General features: G+C 51.8%; 1 protein-coding gene across 13 annotated transcripts in view; it reads left to right on the top strand.

Moving 5' to 3' along the window:
* NCOR2 (nuclear receptor corepressor 2) overlaps positions 1–25,946 on the top strand; it is a 252,056-nt gene that overhangs the window by 98,100 nt on the left and 128,010 nt on the right. For 12 of the 13 annotated variants that reach the window (XM_080369504.1, XM_080369506.1, XM_080369505.1 and 9 more), the window contains 2 exons: positions 2,262–2,442; positions 24,805–24,984. In XM_080369504.1, the coding sequence (XP_080225630.1) occupies positions 2,262–2,442; positions 24,805–24,984 (361 nt within the window). Of the gene's footprint in view, positions 1–2,261; positions 2,443–5,085; positions 7,007–24,804; positions 24,985–25,946 lie in introns of those variants that run through there. The other variant, XM_080369497.1, reaches the window with a different exon arrangement.

Here is a 25,946-nt window from a genome sequence, read left to right as displayed (position 1 = left end):
GCGTAGCAGTTGTGTCGGGTGGTGTTGGGTTCCTGACAACTGCAGAGGTCTCAGAGTCGTCCTGTGTCAATTAGCAGCTTCTTGGTAATATGGCCTTAGGAAAAAAAAAAAAGGGGTAGAAGTGAAAATAAATACATCTGATTTTTAATTGCCTCGGTACAGGAGAGCCTTGGGTGTTGGAATATTTTAGCACCTGCCCAGCTCAACAGTTGCTTATTGTTCCTGGGTTTTACAGCAGAGCCCAAAACGTCAGTGTGCAGCTGTGGGCGGGCAGGGTTTGCATGAGGGGTTGGGACAAGCCAGCAGGAAACTTGAGAGGTGCCAGGAGATATTTCTGGGCTTGCTGAGAAAAGTTGAGGATCATTCAGTGTGAAAGTGTTTGCAGGTGAAGGGAGCTGTGCTTCAATGCCAAATGGAAGAGCCGTTCTACTCTGCAGAGTTTGCTGCGCGAGCTGTGCATTCGCTCTCTCCTCTGCTGGAGCCTGGGGTGGCAAAGGCAGTGCCAGAGCCTTCCCGCAATCCCGTCCCCTTCTTGCTGGGGAGGAGGAAGAGGATGAGCCAGATTCTGTTTCTGTATGTCAGCAGCAAAGCTGCTGCCCGAATCCCAGCGCTGGCCACCTGTGCCAAACCCACAGCAGCGGCGTTTGGCGTGCACAGGCTTTCTGCCTGCTGTTGATGTTTAAAGAGGAGAAAAAAAAAAAAAAAAGGAAAAAACCCAACTTTATCTTGCTTCCCTGGAGCAGCATTGAGTGTGCCACACTGGTGCGGGGGAGGGCGGAGGGCTTCACTCTAGGTGGTGCACCCCAAGGCTTTTGCTGGATGCAGTGCAGAGCCATCACAACTGCTGGCAGGACTGCCGCTGGCTTCACAGGGCTCTGGGTCCTTCCCTTTTTGTTGTCCTCTCTGAGGTACTTAATTAGCCAGGTGAAAATAATGTCAGCAGTTGCAGTTTGCAAATGGGGGCCAAACGATGCACAAGACCCCCTGTCTCTTACGCTTGCTTTTGACATGGTGCATCCCTTTCCTTCCTCCCCTTCCAGGATCTTCAAAGGCTGTTTGGTCTGTTGATGTTTGGTAACTGGGGAGGATGCTTCACCACGCAGCTCAGGAGAACTTGAACAATCATGTTTAAGGGGAAAAGAAAAAAAAGCCCAGTTTTCTTCCAAGCTTTGAATCTCCTGTGTTTCATTTTATTTTTATTTTTTTAAGAGAGACTTCTGCCTGAGGTGTTAAAAACACACCCTTGGTGTTGCTGCAGCAAAGCTGATCCTTGGGCATAGTAAAAGCTTTAATGTATTTTTGTAGGATCCCTTTACAATTCCCACAAGAGAATCCTGCTAGGAAAAATAGAGCTACAAAAGAAGTTTTACATTTGCTTAAAAAAAGCAAAACCAAGCCCAATTTCCAGGTATTACCAACTGCATCGTATTTAACAGGTGAAAGATATTTGAGCCCGATGTGACTTGCTGGTGCAGTTGCTATCGCTGGCTGATGTGCCTTTATGGCTTGCCAGGTCTGTGTCAGAGATGTGCAATTATGTGTGGTCGATTTCTTTCTTCCTCCATCCTGGAGAAGTAAATCTCTACTGTCTAGCTACAGAGGAGTGTGCATTTTTTCTCCAGCATATAATCTTTGGTATTCCTATAGAAGATGCTAAATATAAACAGTGATGCAGGTACCTTTGACTAAATAACTGTGGCAGAAGGGGGCTCTGCCTGGGCTTAGGGGCCACAGGGGGGGGATTTGTGGGCCAGATTTGAGGATTTTCCAAGCTTTGGCTTTTCCTGACCCACGTGGTGTGACAAGGAAGGCTTTAACCTGGAGCCTCATTCACTTTGCCCTGGTGTAGGGGCAGCCACCCACTGTGTGTGGTGGGACGGGAGAGGGGCAGCCACCCACTGTGCGTGGTGGGATGGGAGATGGCTTTCCAGGTGCCACAGCGGTGTTGCTGGGAGGGGGACAGAAGGGTGGCCGGGTAGGTTTGGAGGATGGCGGTGATCCTGCTGCCCCGGGTGATGCCCCGCTCTGCCTGCATGCAGAGAGCCCTCTGGGAGATGCACTGCGCCCAGCAGCTGAGCTATGGAGCTGTGCACCCTGGGTCTGCAGAGACATGAGGTGTTTGAGTCCGGGGCCACCTGGCCACCCTTCGTGCATCCTTCTGGCGACAGGCAGGAGTTGAGCCCTCTCTCCTCCTCGAGTGCCTTGCAGTGGGAGAGTAGAGGTGGTTTGCTTTCTACAGGCTCCTTTCTCTTTGTCCCCAGATCTCAGGAGCTGCACCTGAGAACCGAGGCGCATTCCTATCTCTCTGACCTGACCAAGCCATCGGACTTGGAGTTCATTGAAACCAAGAGGCCACGCCTGGATCTGCTGCAGGACCCCCTGATGCGGCACTCGCCTCTCCTGAACCAGAGCCAGCAGGGAGGGACAGAGGATCTCTCAAAGGTAAGGGGACAGCAGCCCTGGGATGCTGGCTGGGTGTGGGCTCTGTGCTTTGGGATCCTCTTGGTGTGTCTTAGAGCTATGTCTGAGCCACTACTGCAGTCCGTGGGGATGGTGGTTCCTGATGGCATCAAGCAGTGCTTGGTGGTGTTGGGTGATACTGAGGTGGAGTGACCACTCTGGGGAAACAGAAGCTTATTAGCCTTCCCCGTAACTGTTAGTCATGGACTTGCATTTACTGGGCTATTAGATGCACCAGAACAATTTGGAAGCTTCTATAGGCTGATTTAGGGGTGGTTATGTCTGTCTCTTCTGGGTACCGTGCCCTGATTTGATTTTTCCTTGACCCTTCTCATTTATCATATTTCTTTATTTAATATCAGTGTTTGAAGGGTTTGAATTGGTTGCTGGTGGTTCTTTAATATAATCTTCCCCAGGAAGGCCTCCCTTGTCTTAGTCTCATTTAACAAAGCAAATCGTTAGCTTGCAGTTGTCCCCTCTGCACATGTAGTAAATGCTGCAAAGAGCAATTCCTTGCTTGTGTGCCTATTTGGATTTGTTTTCATGCTCTGTTGGGGTAAATTGTATTTGATTTTTACCTCGAGCTTGGACATATTCCTGGTTGACAGGAAAGTCTTCCTGGGTAAACATGCTTGGGGGCAGCTGGCTTGTGCTGCCAGTCCAGCGCTGTGAGCGAGCGCCAAGGGTTAATGCATCTGCAGGTTGGGCTTCAGAGGTGTCTGAGCCCTCCATGAAATGAAGGGGAAGGGCATGGGTACCCAGGGTGATGGGGGTGGCTTGCTGTTTCGCTGTGGGAGCTGACTGAAGTAACAGATGGACGAGAAAGCTCTTGCTAGGGAGTGCCAGGATATTCCGGCATCTCTTGTCCATATGGTACTGGTGGGCTTTACGTGAGATCCCTCTGACCTGTCTCAAATAAGGACTACTTTGGGTAGTTTAGATGCCAGGGGAGGCCTGGCTGGATCTCCTGGGGGAGGTGGCTGCAGGAACTGCCGATCGGGAATGGTGAGCTGATGCTGGAAGGGATGGAGCACCTTTTTTTGAGCTGTGTTTGAACTTGGAGGCCACGGGAAATGCACCAGACGCATCAGCTTGCTCTCCTTTAGCTCTTGATAGTGTGTTGCCTTGGAAAAGGTGCCTCTGACGTCTTGTGGCCCTTCCATGTCCCATCTTTGTTGTTCCTTCTGAGCTGTGTCTATTTGAGGTAATGCTGTGACCAGCCAGGAGTCTGCTCTCTGTGCCACCAGGATGTGTTGTGGTGGCTCTGAACCGTAGCGTGTACTTGGGGGATGCTGGCTTGGGTGGCTGATGGGCAAAACACGAAAGAAAAAATATCCCTCTCCAAAGACATGAGGAAACCAGGATGGCTTTTCTGTCTGGACGTAATTTCCATCAGTAGTTCTGTTCTGCTTCTCACCAGAAAACCATGTATTGTCTCAGCTATTTGTTTCTAATAGGCAAAGCTGCTCTTGAGGCATTAGTTGGTGAGTTTGGGGGCTGTATTTGCTTCTTGGTCTGTGACATGTTTCCAAGAATTACATGCATTTTATAGGGCTTAAAACATTTGTTAATGAAAGAGAGGGAGAGAAAGCTGTGAGATACAATTTAGCAAGACAGGATTATGCTTTTAGTGGAGCCATTTGTAATTTCAGAGTCTGGAAGGAAGAAAAAAAAAAAAGTGGCGTCCCTGGCTGGTGAGAGTCTAAGTGACGCTGGGATTAGTTGCGCAAAACTAGCTGGAGCTGTTTCCAGAATGGATTTGATGGAGCTCACTGCCAGACTGGGATGATCTCAGCACATTGAAGTGGCTGGGAGCAGAAGACCAGTCCGGGACCTAGGACTACCATTCTGAAGGTATATCTGCCTTTGCAGCATGGGAAACTGGATTAATAGCAGTCTTTTGGCTTTATTCTTCAGTGGGCATCCTCAGACTAGTCTATAAACTGCTTGTGGGCATTATGGTCATAGTAAAGCTCCTTCAGCTCATCTGTGCATCACTCTGAGCCTCAGTGTGTTAGAGGAGCTGTTCTGGGTGTGCAAATGAGGGTGCAAATGAGGATGCAAAAGAAAAAAAAGGGGGAAAAAAAAAAGGAAAAAATTAGAAGAAATGCAAAGAGCTGAGACTGGTCTTAAGCCACAAGCTCTGGACACTTGTGTATCTGGGCTATTTACACATGTAAAACTACTTTTTGAGTCTGTGCAAAGCCAGCAACAGCTGAATTCGGCACTGGGCTAGGATGGTGTAAATCAGCATCTAGAACAGCTGATAAAGACCTTCCCGAGAGGCTCTGCGCTGAGCCCCATGACTGCCATCAGCGCCTCTGCCATGCTGATGTGACCTCCTAAAACAACATGTCATGATGCAACCCGTCCTGGCGGCTAATTTCTGCTCCGCTCCATCCCTGCGGAGACTTCGCTTCTAGCGGTACCGTGTTTTTCTTGCTTGCTCAGCACGTCCCTATGCTCAGGGGTTATTCTGCCAGCTTCCTCACTTCCTACAGGCTCTGGGTGGGTGCAGAGCCAGAGGTCTCTGTGCATCTGTGAGCTGCGCGTGTCCCGGAGTGGCGGCACACGCATGGCGGCAGGATGTGTGTCCCGGAGCGGCAGCACACGCGTGGCGGCAGGACTTGTGTTGTTCTAGTGACCAGAGCTGGGGAGGGACATTTGCTGTTCCATCTGTGCTGCTGACTCAGTGCCTGACAAAGTCGTTCGATACTTTATGTAGGGCAGCGTTGCAAACTGGGTGAGATGCATAGTGTGAGCCCAGTGTTACTAAACGTGCTGGTGGTGTTCAGAGAGTATCCAAGTTGTTCATTTACCCCTTACCCCATTCCACGTTGCTGCAGTCACTGTGTGGGGAGGAGCTCAATTTACTCATCAGAGCAACAGCACAAGGACTGCTTTTCACGGTGATTTTGCAGATCGAGTTAATTTTTGCTCAGAAGAGCTTCACAAAGCCCTCAGTAAAAAGGGTAGGGGGTCGGTTACACGCGCTGGGTGCCAGCCTGACGTCCCAGGGGATGTGACTGGTGCAGCGGCAATGGATGTGGCTCTGAGGCTGTGGGTACCTGTAGGTCTCTGCTGCTTTTGGAGCAGCAGTGGAGCTGAGATGCAGAATCAGGTCGGTAGTGGGGTGTGAGTTTAGCATGTTTCTGATAACTACCGGTTACATCAGATTTACAAACCTTTAGCCGGGGGAGGAGAAGCTAACACTGTCCCTGCACGTTTCCAAGGCCTTTGTTTTGGGCCATAATCTGTGCTTTGAACACAGATGAAGTAATTGATGTGGCAGATGCGGTAACAAGTTCCAGATTTTTTTTTCCCCTGAGAAGTGGATCTCTTACGCCTCTTACTCCTCATCTACCTTTCTCAAATGTGGGGTGAGCTGGGCCCCTTTACCCTGTTCAGCATCACTGCAGCTTTATTTCAAGTGAGGCTTGGTTTGTAAGGAGAAGGTAATGTCTTCTGTTTGAGCGTGTTATAACCGAAGGAAGGAGCCATGCTTTGGGGCAGTGTGCCTTTCAAAAGCAGCAGCTTTACGGCTGAATCTCAGTTGGTCTAGTAAAAGATACCTTTCCTTACGAACCTCACATTGCTCATATCTTTAAACATTGGTGTTTCTTTTCAAGCTGGGGAGCAGAAGGTTGTTTCTTGCCTGCTTTCCCCCACTTCAGCACCTTTTCCCCTGCAAGAGGGGTTGCTGTCACATCGCTGCAGTGCCACAGTCCTGGGTTCCTGCTGCTGGAAGTGGCCAGGAGGGCTCCGGTGAGCTCGTTCTGCTGGGGGAGGAATAAAAATCTCCCCGTGCCCTCTCTGCCAGCACAGGCTGATGCTGCCTCTGAGAAGGTGCTCCCTTGAGCTGGCTGAGGATAACCAGGCACAGCTGAAGCAGGGCTGTTTTTTCAATCACTGCAAGCCTGGATGTGAGATACACTGGAAGAACTGCCGTGATGCAGATTTGCCGGGTGTGCTCTTGGCAGAGGTGCAGGAGCTGGTTCCCAGGACCCTCGGTGGCTTCTGCTTTCTTTCCAATAGAGAGTGTCACGGACCTCCATCACGTTAACAGCAGATAGGAGCAAAACAGACTGCCCCAGAGCAGGCCAGCAATGGATCTGCATGATCTCCTGTCTCTGCGCATACGTGCGCAGCTGGTGCTGTGTGTGATCCTGCCCCGCAGGGATGGTCAGCATGGTGTGTATGGTCGAGCAGCGCCTGCTCTGCCTTCTCCAGAGCTGGAAATTAGTCCTGCCTCTCCCCCCGTCCATCTCTTATTCCCATTATGCTTCCACTTGTTCCTCTTCCCATTTCTGAGACTGCTTTTCCACCACGTACGTGGTTTGTTGCTCCTTCCTATAGGATGTGAGTCAGTCGTGATCTGCATTTAGTCCCCTTGCAAGGGCTGGCTGGCTGCACTTATGCATAGCCTGTTGCTCCAGCAGGAATATGTGTACGGGGAGCCATGTAGTCCCACGGGTACAGGGCTGGGTGGAGGCTTCGGAAACCTGAACCTCGCTGCCATCTGCCCTGGCAGGCTGCTGGTCACCGGGTAAGTCTCTTCCCATTTCTGTATCTCAGATGTCCCCATCTGTACAAGGGACAATGCCACTTACCTCTTTTGTAAAATAAATAACAACTATTGATGGAAAAAGGCTATTAGGAAGCCATGTGTTGTTAGGACTTGGACTCTGCTTTACATTGTTGAAGGGTCTTAATTTCTTCCCTTTCTGCACGAGTGTTTATGTTGTGCTACAGACTGAAAAACAGAATAAAAAGGAAAGGGGGGAGTCTTGGAAAAGACAGCACCAGGGCCAGGAAATATGTATGGCAAAGCAGAAATTGGGGTAAAGGGTATTTTGCTTTGATGCACATTAATGTAGCTTTAACAGCAATTAATTGAAAAAGGAGGAATTAACACATTTAAAATGCCTTTTTAATGATGCATTGAAGCCAGCAGCATACATGCCAAATTTCACACTGGCTGCCCGTTCCAGAGCCCAATTCACAATAAACTCCTGGAAGACAGGCTGTGGGATGGAAAGGCTCTTGGCTAGCCTGCTAACCCCTGCCCCAGCCTCGGGCTGGCAGAGCACCGAGGACAACCAAAAGGCCTTTTGGGAGCCCTGCTACCCCTGGCCCTGCTGTTCCTTGGTAGCTTCATCCCTTGCCGAATGCGCTGGGGGAGAGGAGCTGGGGACCAGCAGCAGGGTTTGCCTGGCTATGGGGAGGGATGCTTGGATGGGCAGCACCACAGCTCCCAGTGTGGCTAGCTGGGCTGGCTGGTAAATCACCAGTCGTGTTTCTGCTCCGTGGCTTTGTTATGGGAACATTGATCTGTTGCTGGGATTAACCTCTCAGAGTTTCCAGTGGGTTGGTCTTGCAGTTATTAATGAAACTGGCTGGAACTTGTGTTGACCTTGGCAAAGGCCCCAGTTGGCTTGGAGGTAACTGGCAAAAGCATAATCTCTAATTGAGTAATCCAGTGCTGGGGGAAGGGAGCAGAGGGGGTGGAAACACAGCAGTGCTTTGAACTGGGAGAGCCGCGGCGCTCTGGCGGGATGCGTAGGAGTGGAGCGCTCCGAAAGGCGCTGAGCATGCCAGCCGCCGAGGGAATTAGCAAGCAAAAGCGAGGCGGCATCTCCGTTCCTGCACCCTGGGTTCCCTCTTGTAGAAACCAGCCCTGAATTCCAGCGCCTCCCGGTGATTTATTGCCGCGGAACAATAGCACAGAGGGGCTGGGGAACCAAACCAAGCTGTGCGTCTTGGCTGTCCCTGGGCGCTTGTCCTCCCGTAGCCTCTGAGCCGGTGGCATGGATCACGCTGGGCTCTCCCTTTCCCACCGGAGGTTGTTTTCCACGTGGGAAAAAGCTCTGGGCTGGTTGCTGGTGCTGTTGGTGAACATCTGCAAGTGGGCTCCCAGTGACAGCGCAGGGCTGCCTTCCTTGGCCAGGCACCTCTGCCACAGGAGAGTGAGCTGGTTCCTTGGCCAGCTGTGGCTGTGCCCACATCTGGTGGGTCAGGGGTGGCTGCCATTGAGCCCTGTGGGATGCCCAGGCAGAGGGATCCTGCGGAGCTGCGGTAGCACCAATGGAGACGGGACACGCTGATGCTGCCAGCACCCTGCTGTTTGCTCCAGGTTATCCAAAACCCAAGTGAGATGCGGAGTTCTGTGCCAGTGCACAACTTCATCAGCCCCATGGAAGGTGAATGCCCCAGATGACTTGCCACAACAAGAAGAAAATTCTCACACTGTGAAAGGCAGAACGGCTCAGACATCTTGCCATGAGAAGAACAGTTCTTGCCCGAAGGACGGTAGGGTGCACGATGCGAAGCCTGCACACACTGTGTAGCTTCCCAACCGCGTCTTGGAGGAGCGGACTTTGATGGAAGTGGCTCCTAACCTCAGGTCTGAGCAATGAAACAAAACAATGTTAGGGGGTACAGACGTACCTACGCCTTGACTGCTTTTGTCCTCCTTCCCCCACAGAGAACTGCATTTCTTATTAACTCCCCTTGCAGCTGCCTTGGCTGGGAGGCAGGCTGGGCTCTCCCTGCTGTCCCAAGGCTGGTGGTGCAGTTGGGTGCCCACCAGGAGCGAGTGGTGTGGGCTTGTTGAGTTCAGCAGCTGCAGGAGGATCCTCCTGTGATGTGTTCAACATCCACCCATTCGCTCACCCTGTCGACTTGTGCCTGATAAAAATCTTATTGCAAAAAGGATTCGGTGGGGTGGAAGAGGGGGGGCCTTTTTGTTAGGGCAGCAATGATTCAAAGCTATTTCTGGGAAGATGAGGGAGATGTTGGCATCCTCTGTCATTCCAAACATATTTAAAAGCTGAAATAATTGCATTGTTCATGTTGTCACAGCACAAACACTTCTGGCTGGATTTATCCCATCCTCTGCTTTCCTCCCTGCTCTGAAGATCGTTTCCAAATTGCAGGAGGGTGATTGTGAGTGTCGATCCCCACTCACCTGCACATGCACACACACCTTTGGGAGCATGTGTCTGCCTTGTGCAAGCAGCCTGGCTGCCATGGCGTGTCCCGAGTTCATCACCGTGCCAGGATGGCTGCGAGGGCTGGGCAGCAGCCTGTGCTGTGCACCAGCTCCGGACGGGAAGCCAAGGGAACAAACAGCCGGAGGAGTGTTATATCTGGAATGGGATGCTCTGTCCCATGCATGGGCTCGTGCTGATTTCATTTGAAAACCAGACGCTGTTAGGCGTTGCGTAGTCCTTGCGAGATGTTCCATTCCTCCAGCTGGCCTTGGGGCTGTGGGGGGTAAAGGGAAGGAGTGCTGGGATTGACGAGATGTTTCTATTCCATTTTGCAGCTGAAATTCTTGTGGCTGAAGAACTGAACTATCGTCTAAGAGCCTTGGGCTTGACAGGGAAAGCCCCTGTGGACTGAGGAAATACTCCGGAGGCAGGATGTAAAAGCTGAACTTGACCTTCCCCAAGCTGCCTGCAGCCTGGCTCCCCCCTGCCCTGGCTGTGCCAGCCTGCGGTGGTCCCCGTGCCACAGGGAGCGGGGCCGGGGCTCGGCATGGCTGGCAAACCCATGGGTGATCTGACAGTGCCTCAAGCATAGGTGGCTGTTTCGCACTTCTTCGGCTAGTTTGCGGTGATTGACATCCAAAACAACCTTTTAAATTGCCTTTCAAGCCATAGTGGTGGAGAAGGGCGGCGTGATAAGGCTGGCTGCTTCTCGGAAGCCTGCTTCATCATTTACATAATTGGACTTTTCTGTTCCATTCAGTCAATATTACAAGGCTCGTGCAGTGCGACATCTCACCTGATCTGCTTGAGGGAAAGAAAGTCCCTTGACTTTGTGTGCCTCACCCCTGTAATTGGCAGAAATATTGCCAGCTTTTGCTGCTTGCAACAGGGCAGCATTGTGAGCTGGGTGTGCTGCGTGGATTCACGGGGATTTTTCTTCCCTATCTTTGGAGTGTTTGTACATGTTATGTGTCTCTTTCTGTGTTTTTTTTTTTTTTTTTTTTTTTTTTTTCTTTAATAGCAAAGATTCTAATGTGCCGTGCTGGGTCCTGAAAATATAGGAGATCAAAGCCAGCTTGGTGTTTGTCAGTCCTGGGGTAGGACTTAGGAGATGGGGTTGGTGCAGCAGGGACTGGCACGGGCTGTCCCTGCACAGGATGGTGCAGGGTGAGGAAGGCTGTTCCAGCCACCGCTGCTGTCCTTCTTTGCACATTTGTGGTAAAAAAGAAACCCCCATCTGGAATAAATTTCCAGGGAAGAATTCAATCCTGCTACCAAGAGTGACGTCCTGGCTGTTTTATTCTCCCCCTGCAGTTTCAGCCTGATCTGGGTTTCTTCTCTTCCCCTCATCTTCTGGGAGGGGGTGTGGGTGCAGCTGGGCATGGAGCCCTGCTCAAGCTCCCACCCGATCCAGGCACGCTCTGGGATGGGGTATGTGGTTCCTCCTGCTTCCATGGGATCTGGCCGGTTAGTGCAGGCAGTGCAGCAGCAGGAGGTTGTTATCAATTCACAAGCACGTACGTCTCACAGATGGACTCTGCCTCCCTCCTTGCGTGTGGTGTCCCTGCACGCCCCTCCTCACCAAGGGCCCTCCTGAGGAGGGCGAGGGGTTTGGTGGGAGCAGCTCGAGTGTCTTCTCTGTGAATGTTACAGCGCCGAGCACATTTTTTGTGTTGTACTTTTCCATGGTTATGAAATGCAACCCGTCCACAGTTCTGACTCACACAACAAAAGCCGGCGAGTTGTGACACCGATCGGATTCATTTTGCATGCTGCGTTTTGAGGAGGGTATTTCATGCTCAAGCCTTCCTTCCCAGCGCCGCGTGGAAAGCTGTGGAGGAGATGCAAAGGCAATCGATGGTGTTTGCCTGCTGCTGCTGGAGGGGATGGAGTAGGGGAGTGATTTCAGAGATGGATTTGGCAGAGACGAGTTGCTGCTCTTTGTGCCTGTGGTGATGGAGCTGTAATAACATATTGAACATGGCAACAGCACTTGCTAAAGCTCCGTGACTTCACATCCGTGCTTCGTGGAGCCTCATCTCTTAACAACACCCTTAGCATCGATAACAAGAGAGGAGCTGTCAAGTGCCAAAGGGCCTAGTTATAATCACTCCCTGAAAACCTCCTTTCTTTTTGGACCCAAACCTGCTTTTTAAATGTAAAACCTCTTTGGCTGTGTTTTAGGCAGAGAACATTCAGAGGGTTTTCTGGCTTGCTCCAGCACGGAATGCTCTGCAGCTTCATGCTGCATGGGGGGGCCGGGGGGCAATGGACGCTGGTGTGTCAGGAATGCTGGCTGTGTGCTCGGCAAGCGGATAGGGGTTGTTTTAGGACAAGCTGACAGGCCCTTGGCTTGTTCTGCTGCTCTCGAAAAATGTAATTCTAATTCTTGGCATCTTTTTCCAGGAGGATAAGGAGCGAGAGTGCGGCGGAGCCTGCTCCCTCTGCCCTTGGAAATGGGCTTTCACCCAGCAGCAGAACTGGCTTGGGGTGGGAGTGATGGGCTCTGTCCTCCCCCTGGTTTGGTCATTCAAAAACAGAAGTTGGAGGGCGGGAAGCACCAAGGGATGAGGTGACCTGAAGCACCTCCTCGCAGTCCTGACCTAGATCTAGTTGCTCTTTGGTCATCATAGTGCCCTGACCGAGCATCTGCACGTGCCAGGGTTCGACCCAGCCTGTGCTCGCCTTCGCCCCGGCCAAGGCTGGCAGCCCCTTTAATCTTGCACCTGATACCTTTTCCTGTGGGATGCAGGGGAACAGCAGAGCACTGGCATCTGACAGTGCCGAGGAGGGGACAGCAGCAGATGTGGGGCTGCCTGGTGCGTGGTGCCTCTGCCGCATCCCGAGGGATTCCCCCCAGGGCTGTGGAGCCTGCAGTGCACTGCCCCAGCACACGCTGGCAGCGGGTTTTGCCACTGCCGTGGCACTTCATCACCTCCCCTGCCTGCACAGTAACGCTTCTTAGGCTTGCCTTTGAATCACCTGCTCTGCTCACTGCCCTGAGAAGGGACACGGCTGATTTCTTTCCTCCCTGCGCTGTTCCCTGCGGAGCAGCGGTGGTAGTTTCTGCCTTTTGATCTCCGCTTAGGATGCTGTCATTCCTGTGGCTGCTTAAGAACGAACCATTGCCTAGCACAAACCAAGCTGGTCCCACGTGGTTACGCGACCGAACCAAGCACAGGCTTTTATTTCAGGCTGTTTTTCAGGTCTGTGTTATCGTACCTCATGCCAGCCATCACAGGTATGATGTAAAGCACATTGCCCCCAACAACTAATGTGTTTCTGCCTCTGCGGCAGGCAGAGTGGCAGATGTAAACAGTGGTACGTTACGGTCTTTTGAACATGGAAAGCTGCTAAAGAACAGGCGGGTATATGTATATAAATATATAATGTGCATTATATTAATGGCATTCAATATATTTGGCGAGGGATTTGTGAATTCATGCATCCATGAATGTTTCATGTGTATATACTTTCACAGGTTTCAGTAATTGAAAAGCCTGCATTTTTTTAATATATATATATACACACACACATATATATATGCTGCCTTGTATACTTGTAAGCTGTTTTTCAAAGGCTTCTTCTACCTGTGCAGTTCAGTGATCCTGCCTTCAGCAGCCACATGGAGAAAGGCTTACAATCTTGAGCAAAGCTAAATATTGATTTGAGTCAATCTGGGTGCACTTGGAGACATCACTAGTGTTCATGAATACAGCATAATCGCTGATTGGAGTGGGGAAATTTCATCATAAAGGCCCCAAAAGGGAGGTTTATTATTGCTTTCTTCCAAATGCCTGAATTTTATTAGCTTCAGTCATTCTTGGCAGGGCAGTGGAATGGGATTTTATAGTTAGCAAAGGAAAAGTAAACACAGTAATCATTTCACAGCCCTGTGCCTGCCAAACCAAGATGGAAATTGCAGCCTTGGTGGGAAGCTGCTGCTTTGCTAACAGATAATAACAAATTCACTGTGGCCTTATTCTTGCTATGGGAGCTGACGTGTTCAGGGTTCTTTTCTGTAGCATCCTGGCCTTGAGAGGCAGGGGTGCTTCAACCTTTTTTACAGGAGCAGCCTGGGCAGAGGTTTGCAGTTTGAGTGACTCCCACAGCCGTTTGCAATTAGAAATGGTGCTTCTCCCCTGAGCCTTCGGGAGCTGCTTGATCCTGCGCTCTCGTGGGTGTTCGGTCTTTCCTTGGTCAGTCTTGCTCTGACTACAGAGTTGAGTGATGCTGGAGGAGTGTCACGCTCGAGATGCTGCCCCGTGGTCCCTACACCCTGAAGCCATCTCTACCTGCTGAATGGGGGGTGTGGGAAATATTATAGCAAAAAAAATCTCATGAAAGTTTGTTTTGCATGTTTCTCTGGCCTTGTCAAGGCAGAGGGCTTGGCTGCCACTTACATCTGGACCAGGACCTGCCTGCCTTTCCTGCTGCTGCAGGATGTTATTTCCTCCCACCTTCCTTCCCCGCCGGCCGTGGGGATGGCCAGCACTGCTGCCCCCCCGCCCGCTGCCTCTGGGACTCAGGATGCAGCCTCCTGATGGAAAAGCAGGCAGAGCAGTGAAGGAAATGGCTACTCAAACAAGCGGTGAATGTCGAGGCATCCCCTTCCACGCGTCTGCACAATTATTAGAACAATAAAGCATTGAGCGCAGCCAGCGGCTGGCTCTGATGGTGCAGCTGACGGTTGCTTTGCACCACCCGTGCTCCCCTGTCAGCACATATCCTGCGCGGGGCGGCGGGCCTTGCTGGGTGCTCAGAGATGCTTGTGAGCAGCAGGGGCTGTGGCCCCTATTCCCCGCGTGGGTCCTGGGGTGCTGCCATAGCACTGCTGCTTGTGGGGTGCTCAGGACCATGAACTGTTTGTATGTCGGGGGGTGTCAGGATCCTGGGGGCTGCCTTGGGCAGTGGAGGGGGGGGGCGGGCAGGCAGAGGCGTTGTCCCCGCCGTGTTCCGTGCATGTGGTGGGACAGCGCTTTGCAAGGTGCAGGGCCAGCAACTGCTTAAAGAGGAGATGTGGAAGTGGAGGGGGAGTTCAACAGGCTTTCCTTGTGTGCCGGGGACTGATGGGACCACTAAAAGCTTCATTAAAAGCCAATGCAGGCTGTTTAAAGGGAAGGGCTGCCACCACCCCCCAGCCCCCCAAGCCTGTTCTTTATGTTGCTTAAAATTTTTTCAAAAGCTCGTAAGCAGCTGTGAACCTTGTTTCGCCCTTAAACAAGTTTTCCAGCGCAGCCACCTTGAAATGGAAGTCGGATCGGCTTGGATTCCTGATGAAAAAGGAATTGCTTGAGTTTTATGTCTCAGCCAGCAAAGTTCGCAGGTCAGGTTCACCAGTGACCCCATCTGCTTCCAGGCTGCTCAGCGCAGATTTGTGCGTGTCAGAGTCTCGCAAGACACACGTGCATGTCTGTTGAGATGTTCTGATATGATAAAGAAATTTTACTGAGAAAAAGATTGAGCTTTTGGGATCTTGTTAGTCTTGCAGGGGAACTCTTTGGAGCATTGCCATGAAGTCGGGTTTTCTTGCAGTCTTAGGATTTCTGGTTTTTACAGATGAGAGGTGTTTGATGTCCTGCTTCATGTATCTGAGAGCATGGCTAGAATGAACCTATATGTTAAGTCACCCTAAAGACCTCAGAGCAGTGAGGTGGTGGCATGCAGCTGGTGACGGGAGCTCAGAGGATTGCTGTAGGAGCAGTAACTTTTGGTTTTTGAGTTGACACATTTGGGAGAGGAGCTGCTGGGACCTGCCAGCCTGTGCCCGATGTGCTGCGAGTCCCCAGGGGAGCTGGTCAGGATCCTAGCTTGGTGCAGCGGCCCTTGCATGTAAGGGGGGGTTTGGGTTGGTCCCACAACGCTCCTCAGCCACTGCTCAAACCATCGTAGGTCTTGCTTTTTCTTTCTCCATCAGTTGGGCTCTTACTCAGTAGGCAGCTCAGCCTCCAGGTTTCGGGGAAAAACAATTTTGGCAGATGATTGTAAAGGAAGAACGGAGGGAGGGAGCGCGGGCAGCCTTTAGGTGTGCCTTACTTGCGGCGGTGGTTAAATAGAGCTGTCTTCATTCATTCCCTTCCCTCCCCTCTAAATCTGACGCCCCTTCAAGGCGGCTTCCTGATATTAATACCGTGTGCTGGTCCTGATTAACTGCCGGACAAATCCCCTCTCGACAGGGCTGCCCCGAATGGACCCCCGCTTTGGATCTGCATGGCTGAGGAGTCCCTGCTCTCTTCTCTGCCTCCTTCCTCCTCCCTGGCAATAGGAGGAATTTAAATGTTTCTGAAGAGCGACATTTCCATTTCAAAAGCTGTTCGCTCAAGTGCGTCTGGAGTGGGATTTCTCTCCCCCCCACTCCTCTGTGAATGGGAGCTTTAGAAGTCTCATTTCCTCTGCTTGATAACACCAGGCTGAGAAGGGCTTTTGTCTTTTCATTTCCCCTCGATTTTTTATTTTTAAGTAAGTGAGGTTTGTGGAAGCTGCTGTGGTGGATTTTCCCTCCCCCGTGTTTATCGATGTGCTGGAGGATGCACCTGGTGTCACCCAGTGAGCTGGAGCTGCTGGGGGTGCAGGGCTCCCAGGCGGGGGGGCTCCTGCTGCCCTTCGCTCCCCAACTGCACCTACTTGGGACCACCCTTCCGACCATCCCGCTAAGGCTCCCGCGGGCAGAGGAGGAGGCTTGCTGGGCACATCCGAGCTGCAGGGCACCACGCTGCTCTTCCCAGCCATCCTGAGCTGGGGCTTCCGTGTCCCAGCGCCCAGGGACAGCAGTGGGTGTGGGTGGTGCTGAGCCTGGCTCAGGATCTGGCCTCAGGTTTGCAACACGGTGATGCTGCAATGTCTTTAGTCACGCTGACTTGTTGCACGCCTGCTTTTTGGCTGGTATAGCTATGCCAGTCGGGATGAAATTATTATTATTATTTTTAACACAGTACTTCATGGAGGGTGAATGCAAGCGGGTGCAGTTGCCTGGCGTCTGCGGGGCTAACGTGTGCGGGTGCAGGTGCTGTCACACTTGTGTGATGGCATTCGTGCTGGTCACTTGAGTATCGTGCTAATATAAAAGTAGGGATTTTTTTTTTTTTTCTGCAGAGGCTTTTTTTTTTACAGAAGGCAAACTCAGGCATGCTTTTACCGTGGTACCAGGGCTCAAGGGCTTCCTACGTTCTTGAGGACAATCTTGGGGATTTAGCAGGGACTGTTCCAGCATCCTCAAATCAGAGGGAACATGCCTGCTGGGGTTACTGTGGAGCTTAATGCTATGTCCCTGCCTGGTTTGTGTGCTGAAAAGGCTCAGCCCTTGCTTTACTGCATGTGCCAGTTGAAAGAGAATGGGTGGTGATGCAAAAAAAACCAACAAACAAACAAAAAAAAATGGTGGGAGGTTAAAACTTTCAAAGGCCACTTTCCCTGAGGTTTGTGGGCTTGGGTGACAGGGTCCCGGGCTGCTGGGGGAGGTTTGGAGCTTGTGGGCTGCCTGCCTGCATCCCCAGGCAGGGGACCCTTCTTCCCTCCCTGGGGGGTCTCGCTAAAGAAACTCCCTGAGCAGTGGGTGCTGGGAGACATGCAAACCCAGGAGAAGGTGATGGCTGCATGAGACTGTGCTCCCCATTTCTGTGGAAATCCATGGCAGTTATGCAGAGGTTGCTGTGAGAGTTTCCTGAAGTCACCCAGTTCCAGGGAAGTTGGGGGTGCTCGGAGCCCTAGCCCCAGCCGCTTTGCTGGGAGGAGCAGCCACCGGCTCCTCCATTACCTTCAAACCCTCGTCCTGCGAAGGCAGGAGGTGCTAACCCCACTGCGCTGGCCGAGTGCCAAATTGGGCAATTAAAAATTCACCTCCCTTGCCTTCATGCTTATTGTAGCGGGAGGCGCTTTTCACAGGTTGCTCCTTTTTAAGAGACATCAAACAAGCGCTCGCCTTCCTCGTATTTTGGTTGTGTGCCTCTCGAGCCTTTCGGTGGGCTGGGGGCAGCCCCCCTGCTTTCGGCCTCCCTAAACCAAGGGGATGCCGTAGTCACCCAGGCTGCAGTTTGGAATTCCCTGCTGGAGTATCCTGACGGGCTCTTAAGCCGATGGGTTGTGTGCCCCGCGCTTTGTTTGTGCCAGCCGTTGCCTCCCCAGCGCTGTCATCTCATGCTGGTTTGCCAGCGCCGTTCCCCAAGGAAGCGGTTTTGCTCCTCAGACTGAGACACTGGCGCTTCCCTCCTGGCTCCATGGGGTGAGCCAGGTCCTGCGGGCAGGACGTGCCTGGCAGGTGCTGTCACCATCCTCTGCAAGGGCTGGCAGAGGGGGGGCTGCCAGGGACCCCCCCGCCTGCTGGTCTCCCCGGTTAGCAGAAGCTCTGCCTGCCTGAACAGATTTTGGGTTTGTGAAGGGGAGATGGGGGTGTAGGGCTGAGGTGGTGTGTTACAGGGACAATGGTGTTCTTGGCAGCGCATCGCTGGGAGCAAGATTGGCACAGGGGAAAGGATGCTGGGGGTGGCTGCTGGGTGGATGAATTATTGAAAGAACTTTGAAGGTGCAAATGGAGGAGTGGAAGAGCTGCTCTGCCAGCTACCCTGACAGCCTGAACTTGTCCCCCTGATTGACTGAAAGCAGCAGGACACCTGTCTTCGCTTTACGGGACCCCCAGTGCAGTGCCAAGGGCAGCTGCCATCTCATGCCGAGCAGGCTGCGAGCTGCTTTACTTCATCCTTATCATTTGGTGGGTGGTCTCGGGCTTTACCTGCTGTCCAAACCACGACACCCACATTTATTCATGGTTCTTCTAGGGCACTTGTTGCTGTTGGCCCGGAGCGCTTCGCACGTGCCAGTAAGGTCCTTGCAGCTCTCTCCTTTCCTTTGCAGGAGTATGGGCAGAGCACGATAGGTGACCTGCAGCTCCCCAGGACCCCACTCCACTCACTTGTTGGGTTCAAAGTCATTCCCCTAGGCAAGCAACAAAATGAATTTTTTATTATTTTTTTTTTGTCTTGGACACTTTTTCAAAGTTAACAAAAGGCAAATCACTGGCAGAGAGCAGTCTTGCCAGATGTAGCAACTGTGCTGAAGATGCTCAAAGAACAGGTTCCCAGAATCCTTCTGCATGTTGCAGAAAGGCATATTTTCCTGTAAACTTGTTCTTGGAAGCAGCAGAGTTGTTTTGGCTGAAATTTACTATTTAGAGAGAAAAAAAGAAAAAAAGCCTCCAAATGCCTGAAGCAAATATTCTACATGGAAAATTTCAGTCCAGACAGTTAAATGTTTTAACAAATTTAGGGTCAGCTGAAAATCCAGTGATACAGAATAAGCAACGCTGGGCAATTCTTAATGAGAGGTGGAGCAATTAGCTCCTTTTTGTAATGAGTAGATGCGTAGTTGAGAATTCATCATTCCTGCAAAGTCAGTAGGGAATGTACACATTCAATGCAATTATTATCCACTAATGGGGAAATGCAAGAAGGTAATGAAAGGCACAACATCCATTTGTCAGTATAATGCCTTTGGCTTTGGTGGGAGTTTGCCTGAGTGAGGTTTTCCAGAATAACGGGTCAAAGCCGGGCTACCCCTGAGTCCACAGGCTGTGTTTGCTGGTGCTTCCAATATCCTGCAGCCGTGAGATCCAGAGGCAGCATCTGTTCAGTGGAACGCTGCGGAATGGCTTTTTTTGAGCACAAGCAAGTTTTGCAAGACCAGATACGAGGCTCTGGTTAGTGTGTTTAACTGGAGCGCTCGCTGGTGAGGTTTTACCACCCTCGTAAATCTGCTGGTGGGGGTGGGGAGGGTGGGTCAGCATTTGGTACTGGTTTTGCAATTAAATTGGTTCAAGCTGTTGAAACACTGGGGAAGTTTTTTGACCTACTTTCATGCAAGCTTAGAAATTGTTGGGATGTTTTCTGCCCTGGCTGTGTGGAATTCAGCTGGATTACAGGGGAAAGGAATTTCGTAGGCCTTCTCATAAAATCACAGATTTATTTTTTTTTTTTAAAAATAATAAATCAGCTTTGTCTTCAGGTGGCTCCTTGCTCTCCAGCTTCATGAATTCCCATGGGAGCATGTGCTGGGCTGCATTGGGTGAAAGCAATCCCTGTTTTGCACGCCCTGCCTCCCACCTGCATGTGCCATGGAGCGTGGGGCTGGAGGAAGGAGGTGGGTGATGCCTTGGTGCCCCCCGTGTCATCCCTTGGGCACACTGGTTAGCCTTGCGTGGGAATGCCCGTGTGCTCATGGGTGGCGCACAGCACCTTAGGAGCTCCCCGGGCTCACGCTGCGTACGCCAGCCTGCACATCTGCATCCTGCTCCAGCAGCCCTTCGAGTGCCTGTGGGGCGCAGCCCGGCCGAGCCCAGCAGTATTTAAGAATTAAAACCCCGTTTGAAGGGTTGGGCTGCTGAAAGAGCCATTAGCGCAGCAGATGGTCACGAACAAAAGAAGTGCAATAACTCGATGTACTTTTCCCTGCTCAGGCTCTCCGGCTTCGTACTTGCGCGTCTCTCTGGGGAAATGAGACATTAGTTTTCAGCCCCTTTGACTTTTTCCCCCTTGTCAGTGCTGTCGTCTTGGGGCTGCTGATACACCAGAATGTGTCGGACAATTTTCCAATTAAAAAATAAAGTCCTTTGCTCTATATTTGGCCTGTTTAAGAGTTTTGTATGCGGGGTTTTTTTTGACCTTAAAACCTGATGGATGGAGGTGTGGGGTGTTGGCTCTCCTGGGTTTTTTTTCCTGCTCTGTTTTTATCGCGGGGTGTGTGGGAAAGGCCTGGGGCTCTGCGTCTGCTGGAGAGTGCGATGCTGCTCAGCCGTGGGCTCGGGATGGGGAGGACCCTGCCGTGTAGCACAACCTCGCACGGTCGAGGTTTTGGGAGTGTTGGTGTGTTCGCTGGCTCTGTGTTGCCTTGAGAGGCTCGGGTGATGGAGGTGTCCTGATGGCAAGCCCACCATGTGGGGTTTTATTGGCAGGAATTAATTTGAGCAGCCCCGGCCCGTCCTGCCTGCTTTGGCAATCTTCTCTAGCCTGCGAGGATGGTGAGATGTGCGAGCGGGCAGGAGTTGGAGATAACACCTCTTAATCCCTCCCAGCGCTCGAGCAGAAAACGCTGCTGCCGGCTGATAATTAGAAAGTGAACAGACAGTGGAAGAGGTGACGTCGGCATCCCTGAATCTCTGTCCTGGGCTTGGGTGCGGGAACGTCACTGATGAGCTGGTTTAGGAAGGCAGAGAGGGACCAGGACTAACTGGAGACAGTATGTAGGGCAAATGCCGTGGTGCTGTGCTAGAGACCCCGAGGGTTGTCCCAAGCAAGCAGCACTGTTGGCTTGGTGTGTGCCAGTGCCGTGCAGGCGCTGGCTGGGGGTCTGTGGGCTTTGAAGCCCTACCAGTATGGTTTTGAAGAGGCAGCCACTGTGGTCAAGGGATCAGAAAGGTCAAAACATGTTTTGCAGCGAGTTAGGTGCAGATGGAGCAGAGCAGTAGCTCCTGAGGGTGGGAGGCAGCTGAGCAAAATTACCCTTCACAGAGGCTGGGCTGATGGGTGGCACGGACACCCTTCTCCATCCCACCCGCTCCCACGAGGTCCCTGGGAGCATTGCGAGGTGGGTTGATGGTGCAAAACAAGGAGGCAGTGATGGTCTGGTGCAGGTTCTGGTATGTCCTGGGGCAGGGTTGGGGTTCCCACTGTCCTTTCCCTTGTGTACCCGGTTGCTGGTGTGGCTGCAGGCAGGGCATTGCATTTACTTACTAGCTCTTCAGGGCATCGACAGTTGGCTTCTTTTCCTTCCCCTTCTTTCTCCCGTGTTTTTAAAGCCGCTGCCTAATAGTGTGTAGCAGGCTTGCTCTGTTCATATCATCTGCATTGGGAATAAAAGTGTGTAGAAGAAACCCACCCCCAAGCCTGGCCTTGCTCTTCGATAACTCCTCAGTGATAATTGTTTTCTTCACTGCCAGCATCTCCTCTTGCTGCGAGAAGGTTTATGCAGCCTCTGCCCCCGCTCGCCCACCCTTGTCATGATATAAATCACATAATAAGGCCAGGGATAAACAGGAACTACAGTAGCTGTTAGCCGTGTATAAAAACAAATCACATGGAAACAGTATAATTACTGAGAAAATATCAACTTGAGTAATGCAGTAATTGTTTTCTTCCCTCCAGCGGATTTTATTCCAGCTCTCCCAGCTCATGCTGGTTTCAAAGTCTGTGACTTCGTGTTAATAAGAAGAATTTCACGTTTCACAATGCACTTGTTTGGAGCCTGGGTATGATACTATCTGAAGTGGGGGAATATATTTTGAGCAGCTTCTTGAGAGTGCTAGGAAACAGAGGACTAGCTGAAATATCTCTATCCATTAGATACCCAGTCTTTGCAAACCTCTTTGCGACCCATTTTTGTGATTTAGAAGAAGGGCTTCTTTGTGCCTTGTGTAAATCTGGGAGCTCTGCCTTTTGGACTTCACTATTGCAAGGGCAAGGTGATTTTTTTTTTTTTTTTACCTTCACTTTTGCTTGTTCCTTCCTCTTGCTGCTTGTTGTTTCCTTTATTTAGAGAGGTGCTTGTGAGATGATAGTGTCAAGTTATTTGAAGACCAGGGACATGGTCTCTCTCTATTGCTATAATAATCTCCTAATGCTAGATGATGATGGGTTTTGTATTGTGACTTCCAGCTATTCCCCATACTCGGCTTTGCTGCTATTTTATGTCAGATTCTGCAAGGTAAAAAGATAAAAAAAGAAATCAGAAACCAGGTTTCAAAAAGGTTTTGGACCAAGTAGGAGTTTAAAGATGCCCTATTTCACATATTGGCAGACGTGAGATAGCATCTTCTGTTTCTTGTGCTCAGAGAGGTCTCTCCCCTGCATTTTTGGCAGGTAGCTTGCTTTCCTTCATAAAAACCTTTGCACCTACTAGCCACTGCCATAATCTGAACAAGACTTTATGAACACCTAATTTATCTTTTGCTTCTTGTGGTTGTCCTGCTCCTCTTGGCTTGACACGCCCCCCCCCCAAAAAAAAAAAAAAAAAACCAAACCAAAAACACCAAACCAAACAAACAAAAAAAAAAACCAGCAAAAAAAACCCCAAACCAACCTGGCTGTAGAGAAGGCAAAGCCTTCCTGCTGCAGCAGACTGACCATTTTTGGTGTCTAATGCTGGGCAAGTAAATAAAGCCAGTATCTGCTTTTTGGGATTCTCCAGCGAGCTTTGATGTTCTTGTGGTTTCTCTCCTGAATGGATGCTGGAAACAGCCTGTTTAGCTTTCTGGTGCCTTTTTGTGGCTGAGCCCCAGGCAGGACACTGAGGAAGGGGTTTCAGGTTGCTCCTTCGCTTTTGGTCCCTTGATGGCAGCAGCGGGAAGGGTGTTGATGCCTCCAGGCTGCACCCAGCAGTGGTTCCTCCCTGGCTGCCTAGTGTTTTCTTCAGCCAGAAGAGGGTTTAGCAGGGGGCAAGAGGAGGAAGGCACCAGTGTAGGATGCTGGTGTCCTGGGACGTGGCCACTTTGTTGGGAAACATCCTCTTTTGCCTCCCCTTTTTCTGGCTTTGCTGTGGATGACATGTCCCACCCCTTATAGAGGACACAGGGCAGCGCTCATCTCAGCACAGCCCCACCAGGCAGGGACTGCCTTGGAAGCCAGGTCCCCTGTGGCTCTGCTGGGCTGTGGGTGCAGCCCCCCAGGAGGGAGCTTGCCGTGCTTCATCCCCAGCAGCAGGGTGGACACCACCCTGCGTGGCTCTGCTTCATGGTGAGCAGATGTCACTGAGATGCGCGACAGTGCCAAGGTGGCACCTACATACTCACCACATTTGGCATGAGCTGCAACACAGCCAGCAAACAACCCAGGGCCAGCATCAGCCTGCCTTGCTAGACGGAGGAGCGCAGAGGGGTCCACACTGTCCCAGTGCCACCGAGCTCCCTCGTGCCACCCTCGTCCCGCAGGAGGACCAGCCTGGGGAGGGTGCCCCTGGCTGCTTGCCGGTGGCCTTGAGCCAGCGTGGAGGGGAGGATGCTCAGCACCAGTTGGTGCAGAACAATGACAGCTTTGTCCGCAGGGCTGCTGTAAGGAAGGTAGCGAAGCTGTGTGAAGTTCTCCGCTTGTTCGCCTCCCTCCTTCCCTTCCCTGCTCCCCAGCAGCTGCAGCATGCTGGCTGCCCAGCCTGGCAGCGGTTTATGGTTACAAACGAAGCCGCAGCTCCTCTTTCTGCCCCCTCCAGGAAAAGAAATCCATCCACTCACTAAGCAAATGGATAGATAAGCTTTTAATTAAGATGTTGGGTAGCTGCCAGAGATGAGCGTCCCGGGTCAGGGTAGGCTGTTGGTGTGACGTGATCCCCATCTGTGTGGCCGGTGGCTATTAAACAGCTGCTTCATCCCAGGTGCATTCATCGGTGGTGGGCAAACTCATCCAGGCATGCACCTTGTGTTTGCAGGAAACGGACACCTTCCTTTGGAGCTGGAGAGGTGAAGGGTGGTGTGCCGGTGAGGTGGTGTGGCTCTGGGATGCTCCTGGGGTGCCAGCTGGTGGGGCTCAGCAAAGCTGTTGTGTTGCTGGAGGCAAAGCTGAATGTTTTCATGTGTTTTCCCTCTACCCTCAGCTCATGGTCATTCAAGCTTCTCCCTGTGATACCACAGAGGTTATACTGATCTGTCCGGTCTCTGACCCGAAGGGTCTTGTTGAGCTGAGAGCTTTTTTACCTGGCATTTGTAAAAAGCTGATTTTCACCACTTGAATCTATTTTTGTCTCAGCTGACCTCACCTATTCCCTTTCTCTCTCTTTCTGGATGGATGCATTTGACATCCAACACTCACAGCTCCCCCAGAATTTATCAAAAGATAGAGGAGGACCTCCATGAAGGAGGTGGGAGTCCTCTTTCCTCCTAGGGCCTGCCCTTATAGCCCCTTCTCATTCAGCATGGCTGATGCTGCTCTTCTCTCCAGCGCAGCTGTGGCTATGTTGGAGGAGGAGGTGGCTGTAGCTACCTCAGTTTTGCAAAGAAGATGTAGCCTTGAGCTGGCTGCTGAGTTGTGAAGGGACGCTGCTGCTGGGAGCTCCGGAATGTGGATGGGTTTATTGATCCTGTAGGAATGTGGGTAACACTGAAGGTGGTTGAAGCCTCTGAGGCTTTGGCAGAAGGAAGAGCTGCTGTGTTGTCTCTAGGACACTAACCTGGTGCTCTCCGGAGATGCTGGAGGCTGTGGAGTGCTGTGGTGGTGTGATCTGGCAGCTGGCCCTGTTTGGTCTAGCAGGTGTTTTGAGGGGTGTGAGTGTCTCAGAGGGCTGGGAATGGGCCGGGGACCTGTGGCAGTTGGCATGGGAGGATGAGAGAAGGATCCAAAGTCTCCTCGGAAAGGGCTGACCTGGTTGTTTTTATGCTCTCCAGGATCGTGGCCTGCCTGGCAAACTGGAGCCCGTGTCACCCGTGAGCCCCGCTCACCCTGACGCCGAGCTGGACCTGCTGCCGGCCCGGCTGTCCAAGGAGGAGCTCATTCAGAACATGGACCGCGTGGACCGCGAGATCACCATGGTGGAGCAGCAGATCTCCAAGCTGAAGAAGAAGCAGGTAAGAGGCTGTGGTCCAGAGGGTATCACACGCCCTCGCTTCTGCATGCTGTGGCATGTCCTGTCCCTGCCCGTGCATGTCCACGGAGGGGAAGTGGCAGTGCCAGTGCCACCAGCGTGGTCTGTGTCTGTGCTGCCTGTCATGGCACGGGTGGCTGCTGCTTGGAGCTGTGGGTTGCAAGACAAGGGAGCTCTGGAAACCCAGCTGGTGGGCCCTTTTGCATGCCAGAGCACCTGGAAGGGAGAAAAATCTGTCCTCGGTGACTTGCCCGTGGTCGTGCAAGCAGTCAGTGGCAGAGCTGAAAGCGCAGCCTGGGTTGCCTGCGTTGTCTGTACAGCCCAGCGTTAGCACATGGGCTTTTCTTTTTCCTTTCCAGCAATTGTGTCTCCCCAGTGCTGTGGCTGCCACTATTGTAGTACTGGGCTGTTTAAGACATTGCTGTGATGTCCTCACGGCCCTTCCTGTGCAGCCAGTCCCCTTCTCCGGGGCTTTGCAGCTCTGCAGCTGTGAGCGGCATCTGGTCCCACTCCTGTGCTGTGCCTGAGCCAGGGATTTGTATCTGATCTTCTTGGTTAGTGCTTTACCCCTGCTCAGGAGCACTACCCAGCAGAAGGATTGCCCGCTCGTTGTTGCCATGTATACAATTACCATAAACCCATTAAGAGATTAATATGACAAAACCTTGGGGGACATCTGTGAAAAAACCCACAGACTTAAAGGCTTTCACTTCCTAAAGCAAATCACTTCTCTCTGCCTCTATTACTGATTGTTTTATTTCCTTTGCTTGGGGCCAGTTTGTAAACTCCCTGATGGCTGCTAATCCCAAACGGCCTGAGAGGAAGGACCTCTCCTGGGGATTGTGCAGCAGGAATTTGGGCATGGAGCAAAACCTCTGCTTGGGCAGGCAGATGGGGCAAGTGCTCCTCGAGGATGAGCGTGCAGTTGACCTTCCTCCCCATCAG

The sequence above is a fragment of the Falco punctatus genome (genome assembly GCF_963210335.1).
Source record: "Falco punctatus genome assembly, chromosome: 1".
NCBI lineage: Eukaryota > Metazoa > Chordata > Aves > Falconiformes > Falconidae > Falco > Falco punctatus.
The sequence above is the reverse complement of the archived record's forward strand: the minus strand, read 5'-3'. Positions and strand labels throughout refer to the sequence as shown.